Source organism: Manis pentadactyla, chromosome 6 (genome assembly GCF_030020395.1).
Source record: "Manis pentadactyla isolate mManPen7 chromosome 6, mManPen7.hap1, whole genome shotgun sequence".
Taxonomy (NCBI): domain Eukaryota; kingdom Metazoa; phylum Chordata; class Mammalia; order Pholidota; family Manidae; genus Manis; species Manis pentadactyla.
The window spans coordinates 57304916-57318490 of NC_080024.1; the positions used below are offsets into that span (position 1 = coordinate 57304916).

At 38.4% G+C, this 13575-nt stretch overlaps 1 protein-coding gene across 1 annotated transcript in view; it reads left to right on the forward strand.

Annotated features, from left to right (window-relative positions):
• Positions 1-13575, forward strand: part of CCDC141 (coiled-coil domain containing 141) — a 172410-nt gene that overhangs the window by 99752 nt on the left and 59083 nt on the right. Inside the window, exons 7-8 of the mRNA XM_036879429.2 lie at positions 1321-1515; positions 13399-13571. Coding sequence (XP_036735324.2) covers positions 1321-1515; positions 13399-13571 — 368 coding nt within the window. The remainder of the gene's footprint in view (positions 1-1320; positions 1516-13398; positions 13572-13575) is intronic.

Here is a 13575-nt window from a genome sequence, read left to right on the forward strand (position 1 = left end):
CCCTTGTGATCATTTTCTGAGCAGATGGAGAATAGGACCAACCAATATAGCATTGTTCTCAGTTGTTACTGTTCATGTAGTCAGGCTGAAGACTCACATATTCACTCTTTCCCTTAGTTGAGTTACCAGGTTATGTTTGTAGGATCAGCATATATTTAAGACATTTAATATATGAAAATTATATAAAATAGCAGTTTATGTATTGTTAAAGGAAAAAGCAACATTTTATTCATTTTTTTTAATAGACTCCAAGGTATCTGTCTTCAGATGGTGCCAGGCCCATTGTACTCAGTATGTCTTGTGAAATGAATGAATGGAAATAGTAGTGGTAAATTGCACTAAAATTATACTTACTGTATACAATATAATACAACAAATGTAACTTAACAATAGGACATTTTGCACTGGGAAATAAGGCAGGATGGATTCAGACTGCAATTTTTTAAATCTGTGCTAAATTTCTGACGCATTAACAAATAATTTATGCATACCACTCAATCTCAGCTGAGCTGGATACCAGAAAATTCAATAACAAGACTGCCATGTTAGAGATAAGCTTTATTTTATGCAACTGAATTTTGCAAGAAATTTGAATTTCCCTTCAAATAAATTGAATGTTAATATGTTTGGTTTGCTCCAAGTCTTCTTTCTTCTCTACTTACTAGTTTTCATATTCATACAACAAGAAGTAAAAAGCTACCTCTTTTCTTTTTCTGAAATGTTTATATCTGTTAAGAATGAAACATTGAGAGATGAAAGCAGGCAGGATAACAGCTCTTAATACTGTGGAGAATAACAGATCTTAATTTTAGTTCCAAGTGTACGCAGATACAAGAGCAACAGCCATAAAATATGAGATTTCCCTTCCTTTCTTACACATATTTGCCCACATTGGCAGTGAGAATCAATTGTGGGAGAGAGGCTTTTTTTATACTTAAATGAATAAAAATAGGTTAGAGGTTGAAAAATGAGTTGGAGGTTGAAAATTCTGTTGACTGTGTTTTGGGTATGTTTTCATGTAGTGTTAATGGAAATGGAAGTGACCTGCATTCAGGGCAACCAGACACCCCATCAGTCACACATCCCAACCGACCTGGCCCTGTCTACTATCAGGGTCTCTCCTTTTTAGCCCCTTTTCTGTGTCCTTCTCTTTTCTATCTACATCTTGGTACTCAAATCTGCTGCACAGCACTTACTCTTTCATATGTGAAAATACAATGACAGGTTTCTGATATGTTAAACACATCTAAATGTTCTCTGAGTCTCATCAGAGACTGAAAGGGGAGGATACGTAAAACACTGAAGATTGATCTCTTGTAGGAATGGAATTCTGCTGTTGAGAAGCTGAAGAGCGAGGCAGGTGAGATTCTACTATCCAGGGACTACGTGGAGAAAGGACGTCTACAGCTCTCGAAACAGAAGCTGACTCAGCTTCAAGAAGAATTTGGTCGGCTTACGGTGGAAAGGAAAACCTGCTTGAAACAGGCAAATGACTTTTTTAACAGCACTAACAAGGTCAGTGTGGAGTCAAGGTTGGAGATTTGGGGCAACCAAGGCAGACCAGTGAGAGACCTATCAGTCAGCAAGCTGGAGCGCGTCGTCACGGAAGTCTAAACTCCACGTAGAGTTTCAAAATTGATAGCAGCAAAAAAGAGCTTTTAAAATACATTCCTATCATGGCCATTACTTGGTTCTCAACACTAAAGGACCCTATGCTTTGGGGTGTAAAGGGTCATTTAAAAAAAAAACCGCGCCCATGAATGTTTTGTCTTGGAGCAGTCATCGGTTTGTCCGAGGGGGATGCCTGTGCCGGCGGTGTTTCTCATGGAGGAAGGGCGTTATCACAGCATACATCAAGGTTAAGAACACACTGAGAAACTTTCACCAAAGCGTATTTCCCTTTTTAAAATCCTCTTTCATTTATCAGGTAAAGATACATGAATATTGACAGCGTCCTGCATGCAAACCGTGAGGCCAGAATCAGAGCGCTGGTCTGACTGCCCTGCCTTGGTCCTGCCTTGTTAAGTCAACCAAAGGGAAATCTTGCTTCGGACCCTCCCCAGGCCTTGAGTTGGTTGGAGATGTGCTCTGCTTCTCCTGATGGGTTCAGTTAATACTCGCTGTAGTAGGTGGCTCTTGCTGCGTGGTAGTGCCGACATGTTTACCTTACTTGAGTATCTGCGGCTGGTGACATTATTTGAAATGTTTTTCTACCCTTCCTGATCTAATATATAACCTTCAAACTGCCTTATTGGAATTGTCTAATACCTTAAATTCCACTGATGTTTTAAAAACTGGACAGTGTGGCAGGAAATAAATGGGGAACCACCAGAAGCTAAGTATATTATGATTTAAAGTCATGACAACAATCTGAATACAATGTCCTGGTATATATCAAAACAGCCCACTTAGGAAACTTTTTTACTAATAGGAAACTTAAAAAGGATGAATAGTAAAATTCCAAAATAGAGTTGATAGAATTATGGCAAAAGAAGTTAAATATTTATCAATGTATTTGTCGGTTGGGATGTGCTTTGAGAAACAGACATGGCATATTAAACATATTACTAGAGCTGTTAGCTAAGAAAATGGTAAGTGCGAGTTGAGCTTCTCTTCAGTAGTTTCTCTTCAAAAGAGCCCTTTTAATTTACAAATGTACAAATGAGTGGGTCACCTGCCATTGAGTAAATGATATTTCTAAGGAAAACAGTGATGGAGCATGTTGCTATGATGCTTTGAGCAGAAACCCTATAGTTTATAGCCTTAAAACCTTGCAAAATACAGCTTTTCTCTCCCTCTTCCATGCTCATTCCCTTTGCTCTTGCTTTGTCTCCTCTTACTATCTGGTACCGTGGCTGGGGAGATTTTTTTTCTTACATTATTACTGGGACTTGAGGGAGAAGGAATGATATCTCTTGCCACGGTAATTTAAAAAATGAAGAAAATTAAATGGTTACTTTTTCAAATTCACACTGTAATTCAGGTCAAATCTTGAGAAGTCATGTTTCTTAATTGTGAAGAATTGACTTCTAGATCTCCTATTTCATTTCATCAATTTGAGTGCTATTCCATTATAATAAGCTCACTTGGGATTTGCCCATACTATATTCATCCTATATATACCCATGCTATATATATTTACCAATACTATATTTATCCCATATAATGTTTATCCAATTATTACATTCTCTATAGCCAATTGCTTAGAAAGGTTGCCCTCTTTCTCCCTTTTCAATGCATCAAGGAAATAATTTCCAAGTCCAAATCTAAGAATTCAGTGTGAAAGATGATGGGTAGTTTTACTTTAGCAAAAACAGGAGCTGGAGTTTGGAATTTAATTATGACTCTTAAAATGAATTATTTACTATATTATGAAGAATCAATAAATGATGAAAAATAATGTAGTGGGTAGATCCAATTATGTTAAAGAAGGAAACTCTTCTCAAAACTTAAAAAGGGTATTTTTAAAAATTTATATTGTAGAGTCTCAAATCTCCAAAGTTCTCACCATTTTACCTAATTTTTTGGCATAACACTCATAAATAATCCTAGTTAAAATAAAGTGGATTTAAAGCATTAATATAATTTCAGAAATCCCTTAAAATATTTTTTTCTAATCTGAAAGTTCTATCTTTGTGAGCAAACAAAGGGGATTTTCAATTTACATCATCAATTTATCTCTGGAAAATATAATTTTCTTTTTGAAAATCCAGTTGGCTGTACCTTGAGTGCCCTGAGTCCTTGTGACCATGAGCACCCTAATCCCAGATGAGGGACCGTCATCTGCGACCGCGAGGCGCCTGAAGGTCGCCCAACGTTCAAGTTGACGTGTCGACTCGTCGCCGTTTCATGGGTGCTCCCAGAAGACACAAGCTCCTCAGACAGTTTTGAAACACTTTATTACTCTCAAAAGCAGGCACCAGAGCATCAGCCTGTCATATCAGTTCCCCAAGCCCCAGTTCCCGTGGGGCAGTGCAGATGGGCGCAGGTGGATGCCTGCACCTGCAGCAGGTGGTGGTCAGGAGAGGAACCCAAGCTTGGGGATTTTGCTGCTTTATAGCAAACAGTAAGCAAGCCCACTTTTTGTCTCAGAGAGAGACATTTCCTCAACCCTGAAGGTTGCTGGCGGCAAACCCAACACTGAGAAATGACCCAGCTGAAGAGGGGTGAGCGTCAGGCCTCCTTGACATACCAGTAAAGATGGTAAAAGCACCAGAGACTCAACCAATCTCAACCAACACACGCAAAGCTGGACATCAGCATTGTGCAAGAGAGAGGAAGTCAGCTTTACAAAAAGATATTTACCTAGAACACCAATTCCACTCTTGATAAGTGGAATTATTTTTCCAGCAAACAACTTCTTCTAAATTTGTTAAAGCTAAGTCAATATCCTCCTTCAATTTCTGTGTCAAATACCAATGTAAGAAAATATGTTAGTGTCATGGGCAATGAGTGAATGTGACAGCTTGAGTATTTACGCAGTAAGAAGTGAAATATATGATTTTTTAAACACACCTTTTACTTTTTTTGAATTCTGTTAAAATTAAAAGGAATGAAGGTCATCATCTCATCTGCAGCATGGACTGTTGTTAGTGAGCTTTCTGTAATAGACGTATTTCTTTTTTATTCAGATTTTTATGTTTGTTATTTTTGTTAAAATCACCTTGGAATCTTCCTCTTCCCCACTTTCCCTTTCATTTTCAGTAATTCCTCTCTTTCTACCAATTCTAGATAGAGTTATTCTTAATTACTAGAAAAAAAGGCACAATATGTTCTTTTATTGAAGTTGCTGAGTAAGTAATGTGGTGAATTCCTGAGAATAATTATCTTTCCTCTTTAGGGATTCATTTATTTAGTAAATATTAACTGAACAACTTCTATGTAACAGGCATTTCTAAATGCTAGGAATATGGCAGAGAAAAAACAGACTCCCCCCAAAAATCTATAAGCTAATATATTTCTAATTTGTGAAATTCAATAATATTTATTGACAAGAGTGCCCAACTGCCTTTGTCCTGTGGCTCCAGTAGTGAAACTGATCACCTTTTAAGTCGGCTAGGGGTTGATGATAACCCAAGCTTCAAGTGTCTGTTTCCTACCCAGAGACTGTCTACAGCCTTTGGCTTGAGGTGTGACGGTTGTGCCTGGAGAGAGCAGTAGGTGGCAGTATTATTGCCCAGGACGTCAAGAGTATTCCTAGTGATGCTTTTCATAAACCAGCCACTGGATTCAAGTGGAAACTGAGCCATATAATTCCAAGTGCCCACGATACTTCCTCTTCATTTTGGAGTTATCTACTGTGCTTAGTGAACCTATTGCCAAATCACTTAGCAACATGTATAAGTAGGGGTTAATTGTCAACACTGAATGATAGCTGATTGGACAGAGGTTCCTGTGCTTACCAGATGTTGCAAAGAGTTGTTGGGACACGGCATGAAATATGAACATAGCACCTATTATAACTCATCATAACCCCCCCAACAAATTTTCATGTTTGATGATTATAGATTATCTTACTTACTATTTTTCTAGCATGTTCACAAAAAGGACACTGTGGTTAATGTGAATTGATCACCCAAAATGTATTTATCATTGTTTAGGGAATGTGGCCTGCATAAAGAGATAAATATTTAAAACATGTTTCAGGAGAATAACGCATAGGTCTATATTTATCTGACAACAACAGTTGGACCTAAAGCTCTTAAGCAAGGATGATCAGTCATAAAGTTTCATATCTCATGCTTTCTGTTTACAGGCACATGATTTTATGGGGGAAAGCAAGCAAAGGAGACCAAGTCCAAATCTATGTGGTCTGGTTTTTTGGGTGGTCAACTTAAAAGCAAAGGTGAAGCAAAGGATGGGACAGCCGAAGCGACACAGCAGAACAGTGTGAAATGTAATGACTGTCCTGCTGTCACTGCTGAGAACCTAATATTTTTAAAAAAGATGATATTGCTTTTTTAGGATATTTTCTATAGTGGTGCCAAACAGTAATTCCTACAGCAGCATAATTGTTTCAGATGAAAACAAAATATTAAGCATGGAGTTTGGTGCTTTTCTTTCATTTATGCCCTACTCTACCATTTTCAAAATAGATATATTTTAGCCCAGATGTGGGAAACCAGTAATTCAAATGGTTTAGTTGTACAGACTGAAAGAAGAAACTCCCAAGTAGAGAACCTAAAAAATATTATCCAGAAGGAATTTGTTGAGGTAATATAAATGAATTCAAAAATTAAGCTAGTTGTCATTAGACATCAAGGAAAATATAATTATTTACAGTTTCATAATTTTTAAGCAGCCTGTTTCAGATTTGTCATTTCCAGAGCAACTTCCCTTTCTCTTAGAAAGAACCAAAGCAGCTTGCTTTCACTCCCTCCCTTCTTCCACATTTGCACTCAGCCAACAGGATATCTACCTGCTGTCATAGCACATCATACACACATCTGAGCTAAAGCAATGAAAGATACAATCCTTGCCTTCGAGGCCCTCCCAGTCTAGGTTAGAGGAGAGGCAAGAGAACAGAAAGAAGTGCTGTGAGCTGTGGGAAAAGCCAGGATGGAGTAAGCCTAGAGCCTTTGGAACAGTGGAGAGGCCCAGGGAAAGAGTGTCAAGCAAGGCTTCTCTAGAGGAGGTAGGCACTGACAAAAATCTGGAAAGCTGGGACAAGAAGGGATGAGGGGAGGGCTGGATGGTAGATTCATACCATGTTTGGGGAACCTAGGAGTTCATTTTGCCAAGAATGCAGGGTACAAGCCAAGGGTGACGAGAGAGAAAAGTGGTGGAAGCCACAGGGGGTAAGAAAGGGTCTTGCATGCATAGCATGCTGAGAAGTTTCTATCTTATACTGAACATATCCTTAAACATGCAGAGACATTAAGGACTTGAAAAGTCATGTGGTAAACCTGATGTTGAGGCAGATGAGGTTTTAATCTGCTCAACTCTCTACTCCCTCTGAGTAGAATGGTTTAGAAACCTTTGGTTTTAGAGCTCAGGGACAGGCTATTTAAGCCACAACAAATATTTGATAAGTAGTCTAATTAGTAAACTATTAGCACAAAATTATAGTATATATACTATGTATGTATATATATATTAAGAAAAAATATAAAAAGCAAGAAATACTTGTAACATCTTACATTTCTCATGAGAGCCCATATTTAATACTGTTATAATCAAAATACTGAATTTTATTGTCACTCACACATGAGTATCTTTCACAATAAGGCTCTCATTTGACTTTTAAGTGTACAAGTCATGTGTGTGCTAATTGGTTTCCCTGTCATGTACAATTTCAGACTTGCGTATCTCCATTGGCAGTAAATATATTCTTCCTTGTACCTTAGGCAGCTCTGCATAGATTTACTTCCCTTTGCTGAATTCCTTGAAGCTAAGAAAAATGTCCGTTTTCCTTTGTGTTCACTAGAACACCTAGAACAGTGGCTCCCAGATGGTGGATGTTCAATAATTATTTGAATGTTTCAAAGTGTTGAAATATTTGAAACTGTGAAGCTTCAAGGCCAATGACATTTCATTTTCAGAAGAGATTATATTGGACCAAAGTCATTGGCATGAGGTCTTTGAAAGCAGAGAGCTCAATTACTTTAATACACAAGGAACGCAAATTTCAAAGCTCAGTCTCTGTGTCCTATCCGAGGAGAATACTGCTATATAAGGAGCCTCGTCATCACCCAAATTGGCTCCTCTGAGAGGTCTCCAGGCGGCATTCATTTATAATTTCTTATTATTCCCATATTTCTCTGTGATCCCCAGAGAGAGATTATATTTTAGTCATCTTTATATGTAACCTGGTGTTCAGTAATTTTTGCAGAATGAATGAATGAATGGCTATGTGACAAATCAATCTATATTTTGAGCTTGAGTTTTCTCTTTTCTAAAATAGGTCTAAAAATCCTTATCTATGTCAGCGACTGGCATTCAGTTTAAAGTTATTACAATTGGAGATAAATCTACAAAACATTTTCAAGGCAGAATTGGAGTGTATATCAAATTGTGGAGTACTATGTGGAAATTCTAAAATGTTTGCTAGAATGACACTTTTCTAAAATAATATAATGGATTTTGGAGACAGGCTGCCCCAGTATGAACCTGGTTTCATACATTTAGTAGCTCTATGACCTTGGGCAGTTACTTAACTTTCCCTGTGAATCTGGCTTTTTGTCTATAAAATAGAAATAATAATTATATGTGCCTCACAGAGTCATCGAGCTATCTAAATGAGTTAATACATGACCAGTGCACAGAACAGCTAAGCACTCACTAAGCACTAGCCATTGTTTTGTTATTTTCTATGCATTTAATACTGCACTAGCCACTCTAATTTGACTTAAATGCCTGTTACTTTTTGAATCCCTAAGATGTAGCAGACTACGCGCTGCATAGATTTCAGTAAATCTTTGTTGACTAAACAAACAAACAAAATACATGGTTTGCACATTGACAACAGACATTTTCCCTGTTCGTGTTCCCAAGTTCATCCTAAGACCATTTAGGTCAATTTAAATAAAAGAAACCAGAAATTACAAACAGTGGCTAGCTGGCTGAGGTTCTACTTATGGGTCTAATGTATCCATTTCTAAAGTTGGATTATCTCAGAAAAAGTAAGAGAAGGTCAATACCTAAAGTTCCTCCATTCCTTGTTGAATAAATGCTTCAGAAACCCATGTTCTTAACCAACAGCTCTATTTTCAGTGTTTTTTCATCTTTTCAGATTGTGAGGCAAAAACCAGCTTTAATACTCACGATCTTAAACGCCTCTCCTTACCACCACTAATCCACCTGCGACACCTGTAACAGGGAGGGAGTTCTGGGTCCCCCAGCAGCGATCTCGGAGGGGTAGGAATAAACCAGTGTACTCGCAGGGGAGAGCGAACACTGGGAGCTGAAATCACATCACCCTTTGCCCTCCGCCTTCCTGGCATTTGAAAGCTTGGACAGATTTGGGCAGGCCCTGAATTTGCTATCAGTTGCCGAACTGGGAGTCACAAGACATCATTTCAGGTGATGGTTGGGAAACTGAAGCTTTCCATCTTTATAAAAACTGAACTGAGAGGAAATCCAAATCTCTGCAGATAGTGGAATTCAGTGCTCTAATGAGAAGCTGATTTGAATTTTGTATCCTTGGTAAATTATAAAGGTTCCAACCAAACTCATTCTCCAGCCTTGGGACTCATGCAAGGAACATTTTCAAGGTTCTTCAGTGTTTGTGTTTTTGTTTTTGTTTTTGTTTTTCTAATGTTGATTATTTTCAAATAAGTTAGCCAAGAGGCAAACAATATTAGTTATTAAAAATCTTTGTGAAACAACATGATATAATAACCATGTCGATGATGCATGGTTCTTGCTTAGTTTATTAATCTCATAGATATTTTTTAAAGAATAAACTGTGCTATGTTCTGATACTATCTCTGTTTGATTTGGTACAGCTGCTTTGGATCCTGTACTTAGCAAGGGAAAAGGAAAGATCTTTATTAGCATCTTAAAGAACAAAAACCGAGCAACTCTTTTGTCTTTTCCATATTGGGGCCAAAAAGGGCTGGTTTGTGTCCTCCTACCTGCCTAAGAATTTAGTCATACAATGTATAAATAGCGAAGAAGAGCTAGAACCCAGAGGGAAATAACATTATCTTTATGCCTATAACCTTGTTTTCGCCTCCAGTTGTAAAACCTTTATTTGACCAACACATACAAGGTTTGAAAAAAGAGGGGCATGTGAGCAGGAAAACTAAAGTGGAAATGTTAATTCCTAAGGAGTTCATGTGGGGGGTCACAGTGGTCTTGCCAGAAATAACCTGTTCTGTACTGTGGGTCCAACAGAGATTCTTTTCAGGCTGGATCCAGTATATCAGTTTCCTCATGGGTACGGTAAACTGAAAAGCACACAATTTCAATCATTTCCGGAATTGGTACATGAATTCCTCATCCAGTTCTGCATGGGAATAAGAGAAATGAGCTTTGCATATGATTCGGACAATTACAGACAGTATAATCTTCTTGAAAGAGGACTCCTCTTCAAATCAAGAAATTTAACTATTTCTGTGTCTATAGATTATTCCCATTAGGGTTAGGTTAGGATTAAGATTAGGAAAAGGCTCCCTTACAGCATCCAATCTATATTACCTATAGTAGGTATTTTGTGAGTATATTTGTTGAGCTAATGAAGGAATGAAATTGCTCACCTCCTCTCTACTGCCAAAGTTCTATTAAGTGTGATACATAGAGCAATTCATAAATAAGTGCTTTCCTAAAACTTTGTTCTTTTTGAGAAAAAAACTGCAAGAATATTTGGCTATTTTGATTCTAAGTTATGGGTTATCTTGGCCTTTGATATACTACCTCCTCCTTCTAGCAAATATTAAGCCCTTCAATTTATTTCCAAGGTATTAGGAAATAATACCTTTATGATAGCATTCAGGAATGGGGTGGAGTCATCTCACACATGATTTAATCCACAAATGGCTTTAGAATCTAAATGATGATGAGCCCAATATCCAAGGAAGGATGTGGGAGCAGCAGCCACTCAGTGGGGCTGCAAGAGGAGAGGCCCGGGCGGCACGGATGACAGGCAGCAGGGTACTACGCCCTTCCCAGCAGCGTGTCACAGAGGTGTCTGGTCGATCAACACTAACAGTAACAGCCAGAAAAGCATTTTCTGAGTACTTACTACATGTACTACTTTCCTATCATGCCCTACTTTCATATTGTTTTTCTTCTTTAGTTCTCAAAACAAGAAACATGGTATGATTAAGGTTATAATGGCTTAATATCAAAAAAGAGTAGAGTTAAACTTGCAGGCAAGAAAAATCACTTTGGAAATCTCTATCCCTTCCCCATTTACACCAGGCACCTGAGAATTATCTTAAAGGAAGAAAGAAAGAAATACCCTACATTTACTTACAGGCTTTCTCTTTATTTCTTCCTTTAGCCTAACTCAGTGGTTCTCCATCCTAAATGTGAATAAGTATTACTGTAAGCACTAATTCACATAAATTAAACTTAAGGGAGCTTTAAGGGAGTTTTAAGGGACATACATTTAAGGGAATTCATGCTGATTTTGACAATATCAGATTTTTGGTTTAGACACTAACTTTTAATCTAACCCTTGATTAGCAAGACATTCCACTTTTTTCAAAGTAAACAATAAGAAAATATAAAACAGTGGTTAGTGCCAAGTGGTGTTTCAGTGTGTTATGTAAAGTTCAAGAAAGTAATTTAAATCATCTTTTCTAGCATCAGCATCATGACGCATTTGGCTCTGCTGCCAACTGCAGGGCAAAACAAGGATCAGATAAGGAACAGTTCTTCAGGTTCAAAGTTTACTTAGTAAAGCTATCTTTCTTTTACAGTCTTATGTAGCATAAGAGAAGTTGTTCAACCTTTCTCTGTGTATTTTCTTACCTGTAAGAAGGAAAGGTAGATGCTTATTTACAAAAAGTCAATTTTAAAATCCCACTCCTTCCACCTCACCTGACCAGGCCTCTTGGGACTGCCCCCCGTTTCTGAAGCCTACCGTAGGAACCCTTTGCCACGGGGTGCCAGAGCCTAGGGCTTAAGAGCAGGGGCTTCAGGGCCACACATATAAGTGCAAATACCAAATCTGCCACTTAGTAGAAGTAGTGCTATTTTTAAAAACTTCTTTTTAACCTCTCTATTAAATTTATTTATAAACTCTCTGAGACTCAATTTCCCTAGGTCTATAAGATGGATAATTTCTCGCTCCTTCCCAAGGCTGTTAAGGACAGTGTGCCTGGAATTCAGCAGACATTAAAAAATACTTGCTGGCTAAATAAAAAGTAATTGTAAAACACATAGTAGAGAAGAAGCATATAGTCAGTTCTCATCAAACTATAGTTATTATTACTTCCTATCATCTACTAAGTAAATGGGAATGATTTTCTTTTAAACATTCTAAACAAACAGCAGACTCAGGAGACATGAGGATATTAGTGGGAGAACAGAATATCATAACTTTTAAGTCATTTGACAGTATCTGCAAGATTTCGTTTGTAAATTCAGATTTTCTCCAGTTCCAATCCTGCTGTTAATACTCCCTGAGACGGCAGCCAGGCACAGGGGTATGGGTGCTTTTACCAGCTCCCCAGCTGTAGTCTCCACCTCTGGCTTAAACTGTGTTACCCAGCACTCACTCAGCCTTGCCCCTCTCGTTCCCTTCAGGGCTCAGTGGCACTAGACTCCCCAGACCATCTGCCCCCATGTCTCATGAGTATTCTGTGGGTTCTTCCCGCTCCAGCTGGCAGACCCCTGACAAGGGGACAGGCTTCCAACCCCACAACCCAGGAAAGCCAGACTTCGAGGCCCCTGCTGACTGTGGCGCTGTCCAGACTGATGTGGAGCCCCCCCGTAAGGTGGCTCCTTCCAGTAGTGCCAGAGGACAACATGGCCACAGCTCCCCTGCTGCTCAGGTTTTCCTCAGCCTACCTGCCTCAGCTCCTGCTCTCCAGGGCCAGGTTCAGAGATGGGCTCCCAGGAGGCTCATGGAGACATTGCACTCTGCTCTCTTCCTTCTTTCCTCATCCTACCACAGTCCTCTTCTACTGCCTGTCCATCATATACTCCTCCATTTTAATGCCAACTAAGCCTTAATGACCAGAAGGATAGCTCCTCCCTACTCTGTATTAATTCTATAAACTTCATCCCTTATGCTTGGTGGTCGATGCACTAAGAGAGGAAGAAAATAAAGGGATTAAAAAAATCTCTCAAGACAATATCTTGGCTTGCAAGGTGAAGTTTTTTTCCGCAAAAATATTCAGTTTTGTATGTCAGGAGAGAAATATTACCTTGGTCTTAGTCTTTGCACTGCTTAAAAGCAAAATTCTAATCTCTGTAGACAGATGGATGCCTTGAATAGAGTAGGTGGAAGGTCTTATACTTGCAAAGGCAAGGGGCAAAAGGCCATTAGTAATTTCTTGAATATTTTCCGGCAGTGTTTCAGGTTCAAAGTGTAATTTATTGGGAAATTTCCTTTTAAGAATATTACAGAGACATTCAGGTTATGAAAGCATAATATTTTTTAAATATCTCATCCATTATTTGTGTACACTACAGAATGTGCAAAAAATAAACCTGGCTCTCCAAATTCTATAGTTATGACTTTGTTATATAGACAACATTCTGAATGTAAACCATTTTGGTAATTTATGGTGTTGACATTTATCTATGCTGAAATAAGCTATGAGCAGTTTCCCTAAATGGACCCTTAAAAATATACAGCTATTTTCTAAGACTAAGATTGTAGTTTTTGGTTCTGATCAAACTAGTAAATTGAACGGGCTACTGTAATCTCTAGTAATTTGTGTACACATTGGTGTAGATTTTGAACTAGAAAAGCAGAAAATGAAAGTGTGTTTTCTTTGGCAGGCATTTGATGTACTTGGAAGAGTTGAAGCTTACCTTAAGCTCCTTACATCAGAGGGTTTAAGTCTGCCTGTCTTGGCAGCCAGGCATGAGGAATTACACAGAGAAATTAAAGACTGCACAGCTGATGCTTTGCAAAAGGGACAAGCCTTAATCAGCCAAGTAGACTCCTGCAGGTGA